The sequence below is a fragment of the Beta vulgaris genome, chromosome 2 (genome assembly GCF_026745355.1).
Source record: "Beta vulgaris subsp. vulgaris cultivar EL10 chromosome 2, EL10.2, whole genome shotgun sequence".
Lineage (NCBI taxonomy): Eukaryota > Viridiplantae > Streptophyta > Magnoliopsida > Caryophyllales > Amaranthaceae > Beta > Beta vulgaris.
In genome coordinates this window covers 39,601,551-39,623,720 of record NC_079203.1, presented here as the reverse complement: position 1 = coordinate 39,623,720, position 22,170 = coordinate 39,601,551, and the positions used below count along the sequence as shown (strand labels likewise).

The 22,170-nt window shown below is 34.7% G+C and overlaps 1 protein-coding gene and 1 long non-coding RNA gene across 2 annotated transcripts; both read right to left on the bottom strand.

Annotated features, from left to right (window-relative positions):
- Positions 1-510: 510 nt before the first annotated feature.
- On the bottom strand, positions 511-1,619 carry LOC104886676 (hypothetical protein). Its single transcript, XM_010671147.3, has one exon. It carries the CDS (start codon positions 1,024-1,026, stop codon positions 595-597), a length of 432 nt encoding a protein of 143 aa, XP_010669449.1. The 5' UTR covers positions 1,027-1,619; the 3' UTR covers positions 511-594.
- A 5,865-nt stretch (positions 1,620-7,484) lies between these two features.
- Positions 7,485-9,844, bottom strand: LOC104886677 (uncharacterized). Its single transcript, XR_008968461.1, has 6 exons — positions 9,708-9,844; positions 8,616-8,749; positions 8,460-8,532; positions 8,300-8,365; positions 8,137-8,223; positions 7,485-7,809 (listed from the first exon to the last, which is right to left on the bottom strand). It is a non-coding gene; the product is annotated as an uncharacterized LOC104886677 (long non-coding RNA).
- Between the last annotated feature and the right edge of the window lie 12,326 nt (positions 9,845-22,170).

The following is a 22,170-nucleotide window of genomic DNA, read 5'->3' as shown; positions in this document are numbered from 1 at the left end:
TAACTAAGAAATCCTAATATCACTTGTTTATGCGGATTTTGTACTAAAGTACGCAAAAAGAATTGGAAAGCCAACAACAAGATCTATGTACTTTTTCGAATGGTTAACTCAAATAACGAGAATAAATGACAAAAATAAAAGAAGAATAAACAAACAAATTGTTGACGCGGAAAACCCAATGATGGAAAAACCGCGGGTGATACTCTTGATCACCAATCCACTACTAGGCAATCGCCATCAATAAATTCGAGTAATTACAAATATGAGTTATTGAGTACTTTCTCAGCTGTGCATCATAGTTAATGGAGAGATAGAGAGTGGTAGAAGTATGAGAGCTAGAGACTATGGGAACTTATGAATAATATCTAGGTTATACTACCGCTGCTATACTACCGCTGATAGATGATCATATTACTACAATCTACTATAATACCGCTGCTGAACCATACTTCAGAACACATCGAATAACCAAATCTAAACTTTCCTTCAGCTATCAAGAACCGGTAAATCGTTCTCAACTTTTCAACGGCATCAAATCTTCAATTCACTACTTTCTTTGATCGTTCTCCATCAGAACTTTCTGAAACCACCGAATTAGGTCAAATTCAAATTCTGCAATTTCCTCAAATTACTCTCCATCAGATTTCTTCGAGCCAAAAACGACGGAAAAGGTAGCGAACTCGGAGGAGGTGAAATTATCGACGCCGATCCAGCGTAAAGCTCCGGTACCTGAATTTCTTTCTTCACATCATCTGTATCTGGACCTAAACGAGCCGTAGAACATAACTTTAACCCTAAATCGTTGTTTTCTCCTCCAAATAACAACTTCGCCTTCAATTCTTTGCCTCTTTTAAGGATCTTCACCTGTTCCATCTCAAGCTTCTTTGATGGCTGCGATGTTGAGAGAGAATCACGATTTGATCGGCGATTTCCGCCGAATGGACTCCTTTTACGGCGACGACAACGAGAAGATTGGTTAGGGTTACGCAAACAATCGCGAGGTCGGAGAGCAACTATTCTTGCCATTTTCTTTGGGGGAAGTTTCTAAGAAGAGAGAGAACTTGGGGACTGTTTTTTTTTTTTTTTTTTTTTTATGGCGTGTGATGATTTAAGTGATTGATCTAATCTACTGTAGTACTGTGCTTGATTTATGAATGAGTATGATAATTATGATGGAGGAGGGGGGTATTTATAGGGAGAGGAAGTAGGATACATTTACTCGTTTACGAGTTGGATTTCATTTAAAATACTTTGTTTTGGAATTACAGATTACTACAAATCTACAATAGCAGTAGTAGTGTAGTACTAGTAGAACGTGGAGTAGTACTAGCTAGCTGATATATTGCGAGGTTATCAACACTCGCGGTATGATTAGGCGAAGTTAGGCCTACGTGTCTCACGTGTTATGGATATGGTTTATCGTGATTTATGGAGTTTGTATAAGGCATAAGTATAAAGCATATAGGAGTACGATGATAATGGTACTCTAATACACTCTTAAGTCTTAACTATTCTTATTATTCAAGTTATTCTTACAAACTAAAACAAAAATAAATATCTTTAAAGTAGGCTTTACAAATATCGAACCGAAAACTGATTGCACCAAAATTACTGAACGGTCCTTGGTCCACGTAAGTCTCGATTTCGAGTTTCTGATCTAGCACGATCCATACTCGAAAAATTTTGGTTGAACTGGCCAGAGGACTGAAATTTCTTTTTTTTTTTCGTAAAACACATACATAGTTTTAAAAAGTCTAAAAGTTATAACGTTAGAAAGCGGAAAACCCACTATATATTATCTTTAGGATTATTTATGTTAAAATCAATAATTTACAAGTATGTTTAAGTCAAATAATAATAGTGATTCCGGTCCAACAAGTGCATAATCGGATCAGACCAAACAAATTTCGATTCCGGCTCACACAGTTTCCAAATTTCAGTTCACCGGTCTAGCTAATCCTTATCTGATTTGGGACAGCTGCACACCCCTACTTCAAAGTGCTCTTCATTTAATATGTTTATCATGTGCTCTTCATTTAATATGTTTATCATTATATAGTGATCTCCATGTAGGGATGTAAACGAGTCAATTCTGGACAGGGTCCTTAGATGTTAGATCCATATTTATCAATTGGTTCCAAATCCAAACCGGATCCACTGGGTCTAAATAAGTAGGACCCAAAGCCATATAATGTAGATCCTACGGCTCCAAGTCCAAAACGAATCAATCAATAAAAAATTCAATTCAAAATAACAAAAAATTCAACAACTACAAATTTGAAATAACTAAATTCACCAACTTTATGACATCTTCAAATCAACAATTTGAATTCAATAAATTCAACAATAAAATCAAAAAGTGACAACACGCCATTAGAACAAGGAAGTATACAAATATCTAAGTGTAGATCTACACAAAATGTGTAATAAGCACAAATATTTTCATAAACATCAAAGTCATTTCATATTATTAAAAATCATCATATTCATAAAATCATTCATACCTCACAATCCATACATCAACGACTTAGTGCGAAATACTATAAAACATCATTAGAAAGGGATTGTGGGTGTTGCAATAGACGTTACCTAGTATCGTAGTTAAGTTTTCTAGAGAGCCGGGGGAGGCTTGTAATATTCCTTCTTTTAATCTAATAAAGAATTAAAAAGCGGGATTTGTTTCTAACTAAGTGGCGTTTTAGGAAAAGTTCATACTCCATATTAATTCTTATTCTCCTTTGATGAGGTTCTAATAAAAAGGTTCAACTTATGGTTTACATTTTTTAAATATACAAGTTATAATGAGGTCATTCTAATGATAATTAATCTTATCCTATAATTCATGTTTTAATAAACTATAAGTATATGTTACTAAATGGATTAATTTTAGCAACACTCATAGTATAACAACATGATATTCCTAATTTCTAATATGTTTACAAACTAGGCTAATGAGTGGTATTTATTTACTACCATCAAGTTACTAGTTTATTTCATAATAAGCTTAGGTGTGGTTATTACTAAATTTGAATTATTATTATCATTAATCTAATGGCCACTGTATATTATAATACTTATGAACTAAATATAAAGTCATATTTACAAACTAGAGTCTTCCTAGTATTTAATTATAAAATCGGATTATATGAACTAGAAGTTAATTAATTTAACATAACATTTTTAACTAATCCTCAACATAATTATTAACCCAACTAGTTAAAGGTTTAATCTAAACCAAGAGATTTAGTTAAATCCAACAAGACATACCACTTAAGCCCAATATAACAAAGCAACAAGATTAACTTAGGTGACTTAACTAAGTAAACCATATTCTAAGCCCAAAATTATATTTAACTTAAAAAATCAAACTAACACGACTTAACAAAGTACTAAATCAGCTTGAGTTTAACTCCATTAGCCCATCAATTATTAAGTAGCTTAACTAATATTATAAAAATCAGATTTGAGTCCAATCAGTATACATGCAACAATTAAATTAAGTTGGTTTAACTAGTGGAAATCAATTTTTAGGCCTAACTTAGACTAATTATCAATGGGTAATAATTGGGCTTGCATTAGTAATACTTGAAATCAGGTTTTAGAGGGAAAAGAAAAAAGTTGGTATTATTTTGGAGAAAATGAAGAAAAAAGTTGTAGCAAAAAAGAAAACTAGGAATACTCAAGAGTGCACAATTAAAGCTACTGAAGTTGTAAAGCCTTCAAGGAGACATGTAGGGAGCCAAGCTACTGGTATTTCAGTCTCCAGTTCAAAGGCTATGAAGGCTAAAGAGGAAATTGCTCAAGAATCATGTGTTATGTATGTGATATTTCATGTTTCTTATTCTGTTGTGAGTTGTATTTGGTTTCCATAGTTCATTACTATTAGTTGCTATATCCGGGGTTACTTTTGGTCATTCCCGGGGTTACTTTACTAATTCAAGTGGTTACTTTTGCTGATACCAGGGGTTACTTTACTGATTTAAGTGGTTACTTTTGCTGATACCAGGGTTACTTTACTGATCTAAGTGGTAACTTTTGCTGATACCAGGGATTACTTTACTCATTTAAGTGTTACTTTTGCTGATACCAAGGGTTACTTTAATTCATTCTTTTCTTTTTGTTTTTTATTTTTGTTTTGAATATCTTTTTATTTTGAATACAATATTGCTGCTGATAACACAGTTGTAAGATGTTGTCCAGCAAGTCTTCTTGAGGTGTTCAAGAAGCTTACTAATGAGCAGAAGAAAGCCATAGGAGATATTGGATTTGCTAGCTTATTTGATATTCAATTGTGGGAGTTTCATAGAGATATGATACGCTGGTTATGTAGGAATTTTCAGCCTAAAAGTTGGGTAATGATGATTGGCGGCAAAAATTAGGTTCGGTTACAACGTGCTGATGTGCATGATGTATTTGGCATTCCAATGGGATATATGCGGATTCCGATCTGTGGAAATAAAGATGAATTGAACACTAATATATATTGGAAGGAGAGTTTTGGAGATGATAATGGTGGGCATGTTATCGCTAAATCTTTAGCTTTATTTCCATATTTGTAATGATGAGAATTTGAAGAAAGGGAATGATGACTTCAAAAGATGTTTTGTAATGTATGCTATGATTACACTGTTGACACCAACTTTGAATAGACAAGCAGATTTGAAGTTTCTTAAGGCCTTAGAAGATGTTAATAAGATTAAAAATTTTGATTGGTGTACTTATTAAGTGTTGGAAGATTTGGGACAATCTATAGTGAAGTATAGTGACAATAAAAAGTATATTGGTGGTTGTGTCTTGTTACTTCAAATTTGTTACTTACATAGGCTCAAGTTTAGAGGAATTTCTTGTCCAAAGTCACTACCTCTTATCCAGCACTGGAACAGTGAGAAACTGAAGAAAAGAATTGATGATGAGGGTGGTGAATATGGAGTTGGTCTATTAGATAAAGGTTATCCTATTTGTATTCATAGAGTGAACAAACAGGAAATAGAACAAGATAACATAAAGGAAGGAAGACTTGAGGTTGAACAAAACAAAGACAAAACAAAACAACAGTAGCCTTCTCATGACAATGAACAACTTCATGAACTACAAAAAAATCAACAACAGGCCGTAAAAGAAATGATCCAGGAAGAAAATCTCTCAATTGATTCATTTGGGAAACTGAAGGAAAATGTAACTCAAGTTTGTGGTGGTCATCGCTCTGTCACTTTTAACTTACCTGAGGGAATTAAATCCAATGAAGAAATTCATGCAATAGCAAAGAATGTAAGTTGATTTAGCATTATGCTAAGGTGTTATTTTTAGTGTAACGATGGGTTACTTTTAGTAATGGTTAGGGAGTACTTTTATTCAAACTAGAGATTACTTTTTCTAATACTAAGGGATTACTTTTACTGAAAGTAGGGGTTACTTTTTTTTAAGATTAAGGGGTTAGTTTTAAGTTTAGGAGTTACCTATTGTAATGTTAAGAGGTTACTTTTATGGTTAATTTTTTGGTCATAATGGTTATGTATGACTACTATTGGTAGCTTCTATTTATGTAATTATAAAGTCTTTTCATTAAGGTTATTTACACTCATAGTAGGGGCTATTTTTATTGAATCTAAGGATCTTTTTTTCAAAAGCTAAGGTGTTTGTTTTAGTGTAACCAGCTGAGGTTACTTTTTGCAATAGATAATACTTTTTGTAACTCTAAGGGGTTACTTCTCCTGATACTAGGAGTTACTTTTACAAAAACTAGGGGGTTACTTTGATAGTTAGGAGTGGTCAGTTTTTCCTTAGCCAAGTATTTTCTTGTTGATATGTTATTATTAATGTACTTTATTACTATATTTATTATTTATTTTACTTTTAGGATGATGAGAAGAACTATTTGTTGCTGAAGTGAAATATGAAGCTTTTTTCACATCTTTGTGAACAGAACATAAATTCAATGAAGGGTGATGGTGATACAGCAGAGTACAATAGAAATGCTTCAAAGAAGCTTTTTTCTGAAGTCAAAGAATTTGAGGTGAATGCTTCAAAGAATTGTGTGTCTGATGGAGTAGAAGATGATTGTCAAGCTTCAAAGATGATGGAAAAGAAAATATCTCCAACCCTATCTCAGTATACTCCAATCAACTTGGGTCCAGCCTTTTGGGATCACATTGATCGTATTTCTAGGGGTTACTTGGAGGTTAAAAAGTTGGAACAAATTATGCCTTCATTTGAACTATTTCGTAGTGGTGATCCAAATTTCAGCTCCCCTCCACATCCTAGTGTTCCAATTAATGAGGTTTTTCATGATAATTCACCAGTTCATGTAACTGATTTTGGGATGGATGGTCTCTCATGTGCTAAAGCCATAAAAACTGTTGTGGATGATTTAAATCTCTGCCATGATGGTTCTTGTTATGATTCTGGCAGTGAAGGTGATGTTGCTACAAAGAATGTAGGTTGCAGTCAAACAAAGTGTCCAAAATCTTCTGAAAACACTGTTGATCTCGCTGCTTCTACGGACAATCTTGACACAATAAAATCAAGTATTAATCTATAATTTGATTCAAAGAGTGATGGGCCAATAAAGCAAGATGCTGGCTGCACAAAATTTGACACACAAAATCTAGAGATTTGTGGATTGGAACATGTGGAATCTATTAAATCATTGTCTGTGTACACAAGTGCTTCTCAAAATTTAGATGATCTTCTATCAAAGCCTGAACAAGTAGGTAAGTCACAAAGTTTTGTTGATTATGAGGTTTTCAAGGATGTTAATTCACATAACTATTTTGGTTTTGAAGAATCAGTCAAGCAAGCTCTATGCGATGTTGTTTCTAAAAATTGTGTGTTGTTAGACTCTGTTGGTAATGTTGATAAAAACACAGAGTTTGTTTTTAGTCCTATTGCTCACTAGTAGAAAAACGATGATTTGCGTCGCCCCAATTGCGTCGAATGTAAAGTAAAACGACGCAAAAGGGTAATTTGCGTCGCACGCGAAGAAGAGTGCGACGCACATCATGTGTAAATGAGCACCAGTATGAGCTATATGCGTCCACTACAAGAAAAGATGATATCAACGACCGCTAAAAACCGTCGCTGATACTCTAAAAACCGTCGCTAAACCATCAATGACGGCCAACCGTCGTTGAAATACAGCCGTTGAAAATATGGTCGCTGATTTGGGAATCAACGACCGCCAAGCCGTCGGTGATGAAATCAACGACGGTTTTCTTACTTATCAGCGACTGTTTATTATACCAACGTTGAAGATACGCCAACGACCGTTTAGAGCTGTCGCTGAATCAACGACGGCTTTAAGCAGTCGGTAAATCAACGACGGCTTATTCAGCGACGGCTTAAAGCAGTCGTTGCACCTTTTAACATCTGCTTAAGGCGGTCGTTGATTATTCAAGCCTTTTATAAAGCTGAAGCTTTACAATTTGCATAAAGAAAGAACTTGAGAATAGAAAAGAATGAGGAATAAAAATTGAATACTCAGTCAATTAGAGAATCCAACGCACTGAAATTATTTCAACCAAGAAGAAAAGGATGGAAGAACAAATCAATATCCAAAGCAAAATTGTAAACAGAAAAAAATTTGCCATTCCACAATAATGGTCAGAGTACTTTGGAAACTAAATAACTAATTTACACAAAAGCCTAAAAATCAGAAGACGCAAGATTGAAGATGAACACAAAGAAGTATGCTCTAACAACAAAAGCTTCAAAGTCACATTTCTTCAGATATTCTATATTCAACTCTCGTAAGCCACTTCCCTTGATGGCTTGCTGCATCATCGGATAAATAACGGCTCGTGTATGTATAACCTGCCAAAGTTGAAATCACCCGATGAGTTTATCGCAGAGGTCAAACCATCAATAAATTGCTAACAAATCACATTCAAGCGTAACCACAACAAAAAAGTGTTCCTTGAGGGAACATGATGATTCTTTGAAAGCCCTGTATTCAAGTCACTTCACATCATTCCTAATATTCTAGATCTGATGGTTCAAAAAATCTGTCATCTTTTTTGATCGCAAATTAGTATATTTGCTCGCTACACATGCAGGTAAACTATACTTGCAGGAGACCTGCAAATATACTTCAAGAATTAAACATTGCACACCCGCGGAAGTGATATCTCACAAACTTACCTAACGGGAGCATCTCCATTTTCCTGCCTTGGATGCAGTTATAGAATCAGTTGCTTCTTTCTGAAGTGTGACTTGGAGCATCTCCATCTTATAAAAATAAGATGAAAGAATATAAAAAATAGTGTATTAAACTGAAGGGAAATCATTTATAAAAATAACGAACCTTGAGAGCGTTGCCCACCATCTTAGAGAAAGCAGTGATTGTGACATCCTTCCCTTGTTGTTCTACCTATATTAACGAGGAAATTAATAAACAAATCGTTATACTCAAAGTTCAGTAATGGATATTATCATTGAAGAAGATCATCAAAAAAAAAAAAAACCTTTGCTTTCCCAATTGGAAGGGGGAAATTAGCGTCAAGAACTTCATCTGCAACAGGAAACGATTCACCATATCTACATAGGAAAACATCAAGATTTCATCAATTACACAAACAATCCTCATATTTTATGATATAGAAGCATAATTAGTCACTTACAAAAGCTCATTTTCTAGAAAAACAACAGGGTCTGGATCCCTAATGGCAGCTTTGAGCAACCCTCGGGCATCCTCTGCTGAATATGGAGCAAGTACTTTCAAACCAGGGCATGCACCAAACCATGTTGCATAACACTGCAGACATAAAAGCATGAAAGTAATGTAATCATATCAAAAAAGCTAGGTCTTTGGATTACATTACTTCCATTAACAATCCTTTTTCAGATCTTGTTTATTTTGAGTGGAAAAGAAATCAGCTTGTGTATGTTTCATGTTTCTACTTCTCACAACTAGAGGTATTCTCCAATTCTAAACTAGCAATTCAGCGTGATAGAGACATTGAGCATGAGTTGCTTCTAATCTCAATACCATAAAACATAGTATTTATCAATTTATGCTCATAAGCAAATGTAGGCAATACAATGTATTCAACTGGAGCCCCAAGTTCCTTCACTAGCTGTCATGAAACAGCAATGGAACCATAATCAACTCCCATATTCATTGATTAAAGTGGATGAAGCAACTAAAGACATAGCTAGTAAATAAGATATGTAGATGGAATCATATAGACTAATGATCAATTCTTCCGCTAGTATACATGTCAATTTTCTACATGTAAACATTTCACAAGGGACACAATAAACAGAAATAATTAAGGAAGAAGTCAGACATCAATTGTGTAAGTCAACTAAAAATGTTATGAGAATATAAGAAGCTATTAAGCACAAGCATGCTTCAATCGATATAGGTCAAACCACCTTTTTTTTATGTCCTGTATTTCTATCAATAACCAAAAAAAATTAAAATAATTTGACAAATAAAATCATATTATAACAATTCTACTCAAAATTGAACAGAGAATTTACATATTGAACTACAAAATGTCATGATAACTCATGGAAGGCAGTTAGGAAAGAAGATGAATTAACTTTGCCAAAATTTTCAGATTGATATATCTCTTCGTTTCTCCGCCGACAATGTGACAGATTTTCAGTTTGGTATCCCAAAAAAATCGAAAAAAACCCTAGAATTCGATGAACAGAAAAAAGACGAAGAAAAAAAAAAGATAAAACTTGAAATCAAAATCGCTTACCTTCTTAGAGATGGAGAGTTGAAGAAACCCTTTTTTTGGATTCTTTTTTTTCTTGTTTCACTTTCTCTCTCCTCAGTCTCTATCTGACTATCTCTTCAATAAGCGTCCGTTGCTTTGGTGGATTGAGAGGGAGGGGAGGAGGAGAGGAAGGAGGAAGGAGAAAGGAGGAAGGAGCAGATCTGAAGAGGAGAGAGATGAAGGATTAGGGTTTACCGGTTAAGGAGAGGGAGGAATGAGGAGAGAGAACATGCAACTTTACTTTGTCTTCGTTTTTTTTTGTCATTAGCGACTGTTTAATACAGTCGTTTAAATTAAAAAAATCTAAAAATCTAAAATAAGAAACTCAACGACTGTTTTAAACGGTCGCTAAAAAATAATGACTGTTTATCCATCGTTGACCACTTTAAAAGCAGTCGGTGGGCAACGACGGTTTTAAACAGTCGTTGACTGTAAGAATAACGACCGTTTTTGTAACCGTCGCAGTGAAGCCGTCGTTGTTTTGGCTTTTTCTTGTAGTGGTCGCATATACCATAGGTGCGTTGCAAAAGCCCAATGTGCGTCGGACCTTCAGGCACATACGATGCAAATCGTTTTCGCGGATCTGCGTCGCATGTTACTTTAGCGCGTTGCAAAAGCCCAATTTGCGTCGGACTTCATGACCCATCCGACGCAGATCCGCGGCCCACAACTTAACCTGCGTGTTTTTAGGTTTAACTGTATCACCCCCATGTATACCAATTTGAAAGGAAAGGAAGGTAAACTTAAACCTAAAAACTAAAACTCCATCAGCCGCTTCCTCTCACTCTCCTCTCTCTCTCTCTCTCTCTCTCTCTCTCTCTCTCTCTCTCTCTCTCTCTCTCTCTCCCCCCGTCCCTCACTCACTCCATTTCTTTCCTCTAACCTAAAAACTTCAGCGGTCGTCACTCATCTCCTCTCTATGTTTCCCTCCCTCCCTCCCTCACTCACTCCATTTCGTTCGTTCATCATTTCAATTTCTTCACGCTTCAATCCATTTCGTTCGTGAAATTTCGTTCGTTCGTGAAATTTTGTTCATTCAGATCTGTTCATATCGATTTTGTTTTATGAGTCTACTGATTTCGCTCTTCGCACTCCAAGAATAAGGTAACTTGTTAATTTTTCCTTTTTCTTCTTTTTCGCATGTCTTAATTTTTAGTTATTTGTCATTTTTTCCAGATCTGTTTAAAGACCTCCTCGTTATTTCAATTTCGTGACTGTCGACATTTCTTTGCTTTCCCAGTTCGAATTTTCAGAAAACACTAGTGGAAAAATGAAGAAGGGTTACGCTGAAAAAGGCCTGTAGGGCTGCGCTTTTTGATAGCAGCCCTTCACTTTTTAAGTCGGGCTGCGCTACACAAGCGCAGCCCTTCACAAGGAAGGACTGCGGTTTTTAGGTAAAAGCGCAGCCTTTCTAAGCTAGAAGGGTTGCGCTTTTACCTAAAAAGCGCAACAACATTCTCTGAAGTATAATAATATGTATCTAGCTCAGCAGAATCTGTACAGAAGGCCTGAAGATCTTGCTCTCAGAAATGCTGAAAAGAAGGCTAGAGAGGAATACCATGTTGCACATAGGAACTATTCTCAGTTTTTAGGGCAGAAAGCTAAAATCAGATGGATACAGGAGGGGGATGACAACACTAAAACATTCCACTAGAGTATTAGAACTAGAAGGTTACAGAACATAATAAATACCATAAAAAAGCAGATGGGTCATGGGCTCATAACTCTCAAGAGGTTACTGCAAGGTCAGGCAAGTTGAAAGTGTCATTATTGATAAAGGGTGCACTTTATCTGTTGCTCAACAAGCAAGACTCAATTTGGTGTTTAGTGTTGATGAAATAAAAAGGGCCCTATTTTCTATCCCTGATGACAAGTCACCATGTATAGATGGTTACTCCAGTTGTTTTTTCAAGAAGAGTTGGAATACTCTGGGTATGGATTTGGTAGATGCTATCAAAGAGTTCTTCAGGAGTGCTAAAGTACTGAAGGAAATCAATGCAACTGCCACTACATTGATCCCTAAAGTAAAATGTCCTGCATCTGTAGGTGACTTCAGACCTATAGCCTGCTGTTAAGTAGTCTATAAGGTCATCACTAAATTAATCTGTTCAAGGCTTAGTCAGGTGCTCCTAGAAGTGGTGGCTCAAAATCAGGGTGCATTCATTGCTGGTAGAAATATTATAAGTAATATTCTGCTATGTCAAGATCTTGTGAAGAGATTTGGGAAGCATAGAAATCAAGTAAAGGGTATGCTCATGAAGGTAGATCTAAAAAAAGCCTATGATTCTATAGAGTAGAATTTTGTGAGAGATTTGTTACAAGCCTTGAAATTTCCTACACAGTTCATCAAATGTGTGATGGAATGTATTACCACTCCAAGGTTCACTCTGCTTATAAATGGCTCAACTGAAGGTTTTTTTTACAGCAAAGAGAGGGCTTAGGCAGGGGGACCCTATGTCTCCTCTGATCTTTGTGCTATGCATGGATTACTTAACACGAACCCTAAGCTATATTGGTGATTTGCATGAATTCAAGTTCTCCACAGGCTGCAAAAGCATGAGAATTAACCATCTGTGTTTTACAGATGATCTGCTTCTCTTTTGTAAATGAAAGGCTATTTCTGCATACTTGCTATTACAAGGGCTAAGGCTATTTACAGATACATCTGGTCTTCAGGCTAATTGCAACGAATCAGCAATTTACAGCATTGCCATGGACAATGATGAAGTTGCAAGGATTGAACAATTCTCAGGCTTCAAACATGAACATCTGCCATTCAGATATCTTAGGGTTCTTATAAACTCTAAGGGATTGAAAGCCAGTGAGTGTGATGCTTTAGTGGAGAAGATGACTAGTAGGATCAGATGCTGGAGTACTAGGAACCTCCATTTGCTGGTAGAGCTCAATTGATCAATTCTGTATTATTAATAAGCATCCACAGCTATTAGGCTCAAATTTTCATTCTCCCTAGCTCAGTCTTGGATACTATCAACTCAATCTGTAGGCACTTCCTATGGAGCGGGAAAGCAGTAGGGGAGAAGGCAGGACATATTAAATGGGCCGATGTGTGTGATCATAAGAAGGCAGGAGGTTTAGGCTTCAGAAGTATCAAGGAGTGGAATAAGGCTACTGTTGGAAAATTGGTGTGGCATATAGGAAGTAAAAAAGATGAACTCTAGGTGAAATGGGTTCATATAGTGTATGTGAAGAATAATAATTGGTGGGAGTGGCAAGCACCACCAGGAGCAAGTTGGATCATGAAGCATCTGTGTAAGATCAAGAATGAGTTGCTTCAGATAGGAATGTCAAAGTGGAATGACCAGCACCTTTACTCTATCAAGAATGTTTACTCGATGCTCATGGAGTGGAAGCCTAATGTTCAGTGGGCAAAAGCAGTTTGGAACATAATGAATCTTCCAAAGCATAAATTCATTGCTTGGATTGGCATCCAAGCAAGATTGAAAACAAAAGATAATCTGTATAAGTTCAATATCAGCCCTGATGATAGGTGTTGCTTATGTGGAGTTAAAACAGAAAGTCATGAACATCTGTTCTTTAACTGTGTTTATAGCAAGGAATTGCTCAAGAAGCTTCTTACCTGGGTGGGAGTTAACGAACTCTGCAACCAGGTCAATCCAGCAGTGGTTTATATGGATTAAAAGCAATTATATTGGGTCCAAAATGAGAAAGAGCATCTTGTGTGCTGTGATTGCTGCTGCAATTTATCAGATATGGAAGAATAGGAATACTGCTTATTGGTATTCCAAAGTGTACAATATAGATTACATACTTATCGGTACAAAATGTATAGTGAAGCACCTAATTAATGCGTGTAAATCTAAAAAATGGAGTAGTGTAGATATCATATGGGTGGAGGAATTGTAATCTGGTTCCCCTACATAAGTGTAAATAAAGTAACTCTTTGCAAAAAGCTTAAAGTAATCCTTAGTAGATATATCTACATTCGTGAAGGTGTAAGGTCATGCAAGCAGTGAATTGAAACATATATTTTACATATCATTTGTTACTTAACACTAATAATGGTGTTAGTTTAAAGACATGATGGATTACTTTACCTAAATAATGGGTTTACTTTAGAAACAACAGGGAATTGTATCTTCTTCAATGGTTACTTAGAGATACAACAACGTTACTAATTTGCCTTACTTTTTTTAATAACGAATTATGGTGTTAATTTTCATATATTTGAACATAATATATTGTTAGAATTAGAATACCATATACAACATTCATATCTCATCTCAATATGCATAACTAGACAAAGCATTAAAAATGTGTAACTTTTGTGAAACAATGAGAATATATTAGTTTGTGGACAACATAAGATGTATAAGTTCAATTATTCATCCTTAAAGGATTAGTTTTGTATTAGCAAAATAGAATATTTTAAGAAAAAGTATTTGACAAAAGAAGAATATAATAATATTAATTATATATTATCATAGTCAGTATCAATATATTAGAATAATGTAGGCTTTTGAATTGGTGTTATAGTTCCATATTCTATTCCTTCTCCTAGCACGGTCATTACTTTAGTCTTCTGTTGTTTTGGTTGTTTTCCTTTCTAAAAAAAACCTTTTATCCTCTTACTTCTCCCTTTTGTGTTTGCTCTTTCTGGATCTTCAACCACTAGTATATTCATTTGGTGTTCTTCATTGTCTATTGTTTGTTGTGGCTCTTGTGCTTCCTCTGAGATCTTGTTCAAAATGACTTGTTCAATTTCCTGTTTTCATAAACAAAAAAAAAAAAAAAAACGCTTGTAAGAATTTGCAATTTTGATAAATTAATAATATCAGTTAGTAAGATTTCGATGCATTCCACTATGCAGCTTGAGTTACTTGTATTATTTATAAAGCTTATTTAGTAAATTCTCAAGGGTTGCTTTTTAATGGTTACTTTATGTGACATGGCGTTACTTTTAAGTGCTTTATAAGTATAAAGTAATCCTTTGTATAAACTTTAAAATAAGCCATAAATTAATATAAAGTAACCCCATCTAAAATCTAATGTAACCTCTACGTAACTGTAAAGTAACCCCGTCATAAGTGTAAAAGTAACCCCTTGCATAAAATATATATAAAGTAACTCCTAGCAGATAACAATAGTAACCCCTATATAAGTGTAAAGTAACCCCTAGTTTAAAGTAACCCCTTGCACAAAGTCTAAAGTGCTTTAATGTAACATTGTAAGAATTATTACCTTTGCTATATCACTGTATTTTAGCTCCAGTAGTCTTCTTGTTTCTTGATATGCCTGACTCTTTAAGATTAAGTTGTATGATGTCCTAGCCATCACTGTTCGCCAATTGTTGTTGTTTATTTCCTTTGATTCCAATATTCTGCTTTTGCTAGCTTTGTCCATCTCTTGTAAATGTATTTGTCAAGTATTCTGTTGACTGAATGTATGAAAAAGAACTCTGAAGTAATGATAGCATAACCAACCAACTTCTTCAAAATTCTTGCAACTACATTCTATTGTATTGTTAGTCATGTCAAAAGACACTAGTTGCTTTGGATTCTCATTTTCCTCAATCCATACTTCATACATAAATGCTAAACCAACCACATCAATGCATTTCGTCAAGCATTTAAGTCCATGACTGAACTCATTTCTCAATTTCTCTAAACAAAGTTTGAGTGTATGTTTCATATCCATGTTTTAGTATGCCACACATTGGCAAATTAGAGGATGGCTTTGAATTTTCACATCTGAAATCTGCGTTTGCTTCATTCTTCCTCCACCGTTGTATAGTGTTATCAAAAATCCTAAAGAAATCAGCCAAGCTAGTACTTTTCCTAGCCTTAAACCCAACTGCATTGTTTGTGCTCTCACTTCTCTGAAATTCCAGCTAAGAATAAATCTTTTCTTAATGCAGTGCACCATTTCTTCTTTGACTTGTACAATCTATTGAACTACTTGCTTTTTTTAAGCTTGTAATCTTTTATCTTTTTTCCCAACATTGTTCAAATTCTTCTGGTGTTATGCATCCTCTTAAACATTTATTAAACTCTTTCTTGAACTCAGGATCCTTCTTCAAAGCTCCAAATCTTGACATGGCATTCTTGATAAGATGCCAAATGCAAAGCATGTGTCTTGAATTTAGAAGAACCTGACAAACAATGAATTTGTTAGTCTAGACAACAAATGAGGTTACTTTTACATGTCCTTCTTTGTTGGGGTTACTTTTACGTGTTCAGTATCTTTATTAGGGGTTACTTGAAGATAAATGATGGTTACTTTAGGGTAATGATGGGGTTACTTTAGTTAAATTATCTTTTTATTTAAAATCAATATTGTTGTTAGTTTACATACATCATGGCTTACTTTAGATGAATAATGTGGTTAGTTTATCTAGATGATTAATTTTTTTCAATTGTTTTCTTGGGGTTACTTTATGCACATGATGGGTTACATTAGACATATGATGGGCTTACTTTTATATATTCAGTATGTTTTTCAAGGATTACTTTACAAATACATATACATGTTCTTACTTTGGGTTAGTTTAGAGGTATATTGCAGTTACATCATATTGATTAGGGGGTTATTTATTGAGTGAAAGAGATACATTTTGAATTGCCTTTGACATGGCCAAGTCTTGATCAGTGAATATTGAAATAGGGTCTGATCCACCCATTGACTTCTTAAATGTGTTGAGAACCCATTCAAATGTTTCTTGTGTTTCATTTGCAATAAATGCACAGCCAAACATGACATTCTGCCAATGGTTATTGATACCAACGATTGCTGCACAGATAAGATTATACTTATTTGTGCGAAATGTTGTATCAAACACTATCACATCGCTATATATCTTGTAATCTTCCATTATTTGAGAGTCCCTCCAAAATACTGCAGTCAATTTGTTTCCTTTATCCCCTCCTCCCAACTTGAATCTGAAAAAATGATCTTGATCTTTCTGTTGTCTTTGATACAAATTATCTATGACATTATGTGCATCGTCTCCGCCTTCAATTTCTTTCATCTTCTTTCTTGAGATATAGTTGAGATGATCTGTTAGAGTATGACCTACTGATTGAATGCTTCCTGCTTCATGCGACATCAAATTGTATGCTTGAGCAGGTCTTAGTCCACTTTCAAGCAGTAGGTCTATTGTTTCTCCTTTTTCTGTCGTTATTCGTCTCTCAGACCTATGCAAGTGTTGGAATTTATTTTTTGTGAGCTCATGATTATGTTTCACGACATGATCATCAACTTCCCATGTACCATCAGGGTTTACCTTTGCTCTATGATAAGATTTGCATCCTGTTCTTGTAATTGGAACTTGCTTCCCTTTCTTGTCTTTATTTTATTATTTTGCTGCGATTCTGGTGTAATTGTTGGTGTACCTGCTTTTTTAGGCTTTGTTTTGCATCGAAATCCTTATCTTCAACACACAAATTCTTTTCCTCTTACCTTTCTAATTTTACCTTGTGTGTATCTTGTTGATGACTTTCGTACTCCAAATCCAACTACATTTGCATGTTTCTTGTATGCTTCATAAATTTCTTCCCATGGGTCTCCTGTAAATCAAAGTAAACTACCTCGAGACTCTTCTTCAATTGCATTATCTTTGTGTGCCTCTTCAATCTCAATGCTTATGACTTGTTGTGCTGATAGGTCAGCATTATCAATTGGTATAGGTTGTCGTTGAACGATTTCAACTAATATCATAAAAAACAAAAATGTTTAGTCTAATTATTTTTGAAAACATACAATAACTTTGGAGTTTATACAGAGCCTTAATTTACACTTATGCAAGGGTTACCTTGTAGAGACTACTTTTTATAATGTTAAGGGGTTACTTTTACTGAAAGTAAGGTTACTTTTTATAATTATAAGGGATTACTATGAGTTAGTTTTAGGAGTTACCTTAGATATATGGTGGGGTTACTTTTAGTATCTCTTCCTTTTTACATTCACTCTTCCATTATCAGGCACTTTTGTCTCTCCTCTTTTTTCTCTCTGTACGTTATAAATAAATTCCATATTTGCCATTTTTGTTGCCATTTTCATGGTTCAAAGCTTGAATTATGATAAAGCTTTCAATTCAGTCCTAATATCATCTTCATCGAAGAAGACGAAGTTTCAAAAAAAAAATTATGATGCCTGTTTTTCATGATTTTCCAGACCCAAAAGTTGCAATGAGTCCTCGATTTCTTCGATTTCCATGGATTGTATTGATTGAGATTCATTTAATTCGAAGAAAATTTGGTTTAAATCATCCTATGATTCATCAGATGCTGTTAAATTATCAGATGTTAAGATTGATTTTGAATTCATTGCTGGTTTCGACATTGATAATGGGAGAAAATCGTGTCAAGGTTTAGGGTTTTGAGAGAGAAAGCAATAAGAGGAGGGAAGAGTGAAGAAGGAAGATGGGGAAGCGCGCTACCTTTGTTTGACTATGATGCGCCAGCCACACGGTTTCCTTTCTGTGTGGCCTGTGTTACAAAAAACGCACTCCTAATTGTTTAGGCATCGGAAAATCAGCAAAAAAGTACTCCATATCAACATCAAATCTACTTTTGTTTCACTATCTACTTATCTTTCATTTGAGAAGGCTTTTATTTAGTTTTATATTCATATGCTTAGTTCCTATTTAATTATTGCAGATAAAAAATGTTTTTTTACTACAATATAAATAAAAGTAATCCATCGATTTTGAGATATATTACTCATTTTGTCGCTTTCAGATATTTCAGATGCATTATCTCTATTAACTCTTTTATTGATTAAGACCACATATAAATTTACTCACTATCGTTTTTTTTTTGAAGTTAAGTAATATTAAAGCTCCACAAAACAAACAAACTAAGGTTACCTAAGTAACCAAATCACTATATGGACATGCCCAGACATTTACAACCCTTCCACCCAACTTCTATCTCTATCACTAACTTTACTACTAAGAATCTGTGAACATCTATGTTTAACACTGTATTTAATTTGCTGTACTATATGCTCAATCATATTAACAGTATGTTCCCAGTAGGCTTGGTTCCTATTCCTCCATATACAATAGGTAGCAGCAGCAATAGTAGCTAACAGCCTAACACTACTTTCCTTTGCACTCTGGTGCCTTTGTATCTATCTGTCACCCATCTGCACAAGTGATTCAAGTCCCTTCCTCTCCATGGCACATTAAGCCAACCCATCAGGCTATCCATGCACTGCTTGTTGAAGTGGCAATCAAACATCAGATGCTCTAAGTTTTCTGTCATAGTTCCACAAACTACACAGATATCATCCTGGCTAATATGCATTTGCATCAACCTTGCTTTAGTTTTGAGCCTGTTTTGCATTGCTAGCGACTGAATAATCCTATGCTTGGATTGTGAGTACCTATTCCAGACACTCCTACTTCATTGCATTCTATCCCCATTTCTTCTGAGCTTCAGGTAGTGTTTGCTAATACTGAAATTAGCATCTCTCATCCAGTGATCTCCATTTAATCTTTCAATGAGTTCATTTTTTGCATTAGAGATATATTTCCATGCCCAACTTGCTGTACTTGGAGCAACATAGGTACTCCAGGGTTGATTCTTTACATAAAGGTCACTCACCTATTTCACCCAAAGGTTATCCTTCTTCTGAGCCACTGACCATGTTAATTTGCCAATTGCAAGTATATTCCACAAATGAGTATCTCTGAATCCAAGACCCCTTATTGCTTTTGTTTGACAAAGTTGTTCCCACTTCACTGCTCCAGGCTTAACATGATTATGAACACCAGTCCACAAAAAACTCCTACAGATATTGTTGATCTCCTTCAATACACTCTTAGGTAGAATAAATAGCTGGCCCCAATACACATGCATACTCATTAATCGACTATTAATAAGTTGGCACCTTGCTGCAAAGGACAGGTGCCTTGTACTCCAGACCCTTATTCTACTAATCATCTTCTTAATCATTGCCTGAAAGTCTCTGGCTTTCAACTTAGTGTTGGAGATTGGGACCCCTAAGTATTTGAAAGGTAACTGGCCCACTTGAAATCCACTGACATCAGTAACCCTTTTGGATCTCATGGTTGCTCATCCTTGCATAGTAGACTTTAGACTTAGTCTTGTTAACCTCCAGTCCAGATGCATGTAAGAACATCTGGAAGCCTTGCAATAATGTATAGATGGACCTAAAATCTCCCTTACAAAAGAGCAAATTACTCACTATCCTTATCATCTTTACTTTTCATTTTTTTCCTCAATTACTTAATCATATATTCTTTTACAAGAAGTTGTTTCAAATTATTTGCATTTTTTTAGTTAGTTCTCTATTTATTTTCTCAAATGTTATTATTTTTTTTTGAGGGGAAAATAAAAATGGAACATCTCAAATGTTATTATTTAAAATGGAAAAATAGGTGTTTAGGAATTTGTTGAGTATTTCTTTTACATAGAAGAGGACTTGTTGGTATTTCACTTTTTCGGACAAGGAAGTGGATCAATTTTTTTTTTTTGCTAAATAAGTAAGATTTCATTCAAGCAAACATTCATCTCCATACATCCTAGCCTAATTCAAGCCAAACAAACTAACTAGGTCAGACTCTTTGAACAAGAGCAAGCAAACAATAAACTATACATCATCTATAGAGACATAAACCACTGCTTATCTCTATTAGTTATCTTATGAGGCATAACAACAATTATTATAATCTTACTTTCACTTAGAAAAGTGGACCAAATTTATAATAAATAATATATTGCTTGTTTTGATTTTCTCGGTTCATTTTCTTTATTGGACATCCAAATATCTGCGAGGATTCTTAGTCTCATTTTTTTTGTCTCGTCTAACGCTTCTCCTTCAATATATGAACAAGTTGGTGACGTGTCAGAAGGAGAAAGAGTTGGAACATAAGATGAGATAGAAGATCTCCTCTTTTTTCAATATACTTGTTCCATTTTTTGAAATTAAACAGAGAAGGAAAATAATGAGATCTTGATACAAGTGGAGGTATTCAAATTGATGTGGGTTACATGAAAAAGGAAAGTATTCAAACTAATTTCAGGAAAAAAAAATGTTTAATAGGTATCTGAAATATGAATCTCATTTTAAAAACAAATTTAAGCGAATTTAATGATGTATTAAATTATAATTGTTCGACATGTATAACAAATATACTTAATTTACATATTAAGACTATTTATAATTTTTTAACAAACTTCTATAAAGAATTATCTTAAAATCACCATACATAATAAATTATTATCTTACATCTCATTCATCAAATTAATTAATGTGACCTTTTAATATATAAATTAATTTATTATCTTAAATTCACAGATCTCGTTTGCTAAATTTACCTATGTAGCACTAGAATTTAAATTTTAAATAAAATACTTCATTTGTTCTTGAATAAGTAAAATACTTATTTGAAAAGACTCACATAAAAAAATAAGTATTTTTTTTATTTCAAAATGTAGAAAGTATTGTTGAGGATCTTGTGAAGCATTATAATAGGAAGGTAGCTAGTCCTAGTTGTATCATTAAGCTAGATATGCAGAAAGCTTATGATACAATTACTTGGAGCTTCCTAAAAGACATGCTTTTAGCACCAGAGTTTCCTAAATCCTTTGTAGGATTAATTATGGAGTGTGTATGCACACCCATGTTCTCTCTGATGGTCAATGAGGAGATGTGTGGCTTTTTTAAGTCTAAGAGAGGATTGAGACAAGGGAATCCCCTCTCCCCCTTGTTATTTGTCATTTGCATGGAATACTTAGCAAGAATTTTGCTGAGAATGAGTGATATGGACCACTATAAATATCACCCAACGTGTAAACAGACTAAGCTTACTCATCTAAGCTTTGCGGATGATTTGATACTTTGCTCAAATGGTGATTATGCATCTGTATACATGCTTCTTAGACCTTTCCACTTGTTCTCTAATTCATATGGGTTGAAGACTAATGCTGAAAAGTCTTCATTGTATTGTTGTGGAATGGAGGAAGGATATTGTTGTGGAATGGAGGAAGGAGAAATAAGGAGAATACAACAGGTGTCTGACATACAGAGGGAAGCTCTTCCTTTCAAGTACTTGGGGGTTCCCATTTACTCAAAAAGAATATATGCAGCACAGTGTGACAATCTGGTGGAGAAGATGACTGGAAAAATCAGAATCTGGAGCTTAAGGAATATATCCTACCCAGGGAGAGTACAATTGGTGAACACTGTACTAATGAGCATACATGGATATTAGGCTCAAATTTTTGTACTTCTTAGTAGAGTTATACATGATATTGAAAAAGTCTGTAGAGCCTTTTTATGGTCAGGGAATTACTTTTGTTCCAAAGATGGTTATGTGGCATGAAAGGAGCTTTGTCATAGTAAAAGTACAAGGGGTCTGGGATTCAGAGATGTGAAAATGTGGGATATGGCAAGTCTATGGAAACAAGTATGGGTAATAGTTAAGAAGAAAGATAAT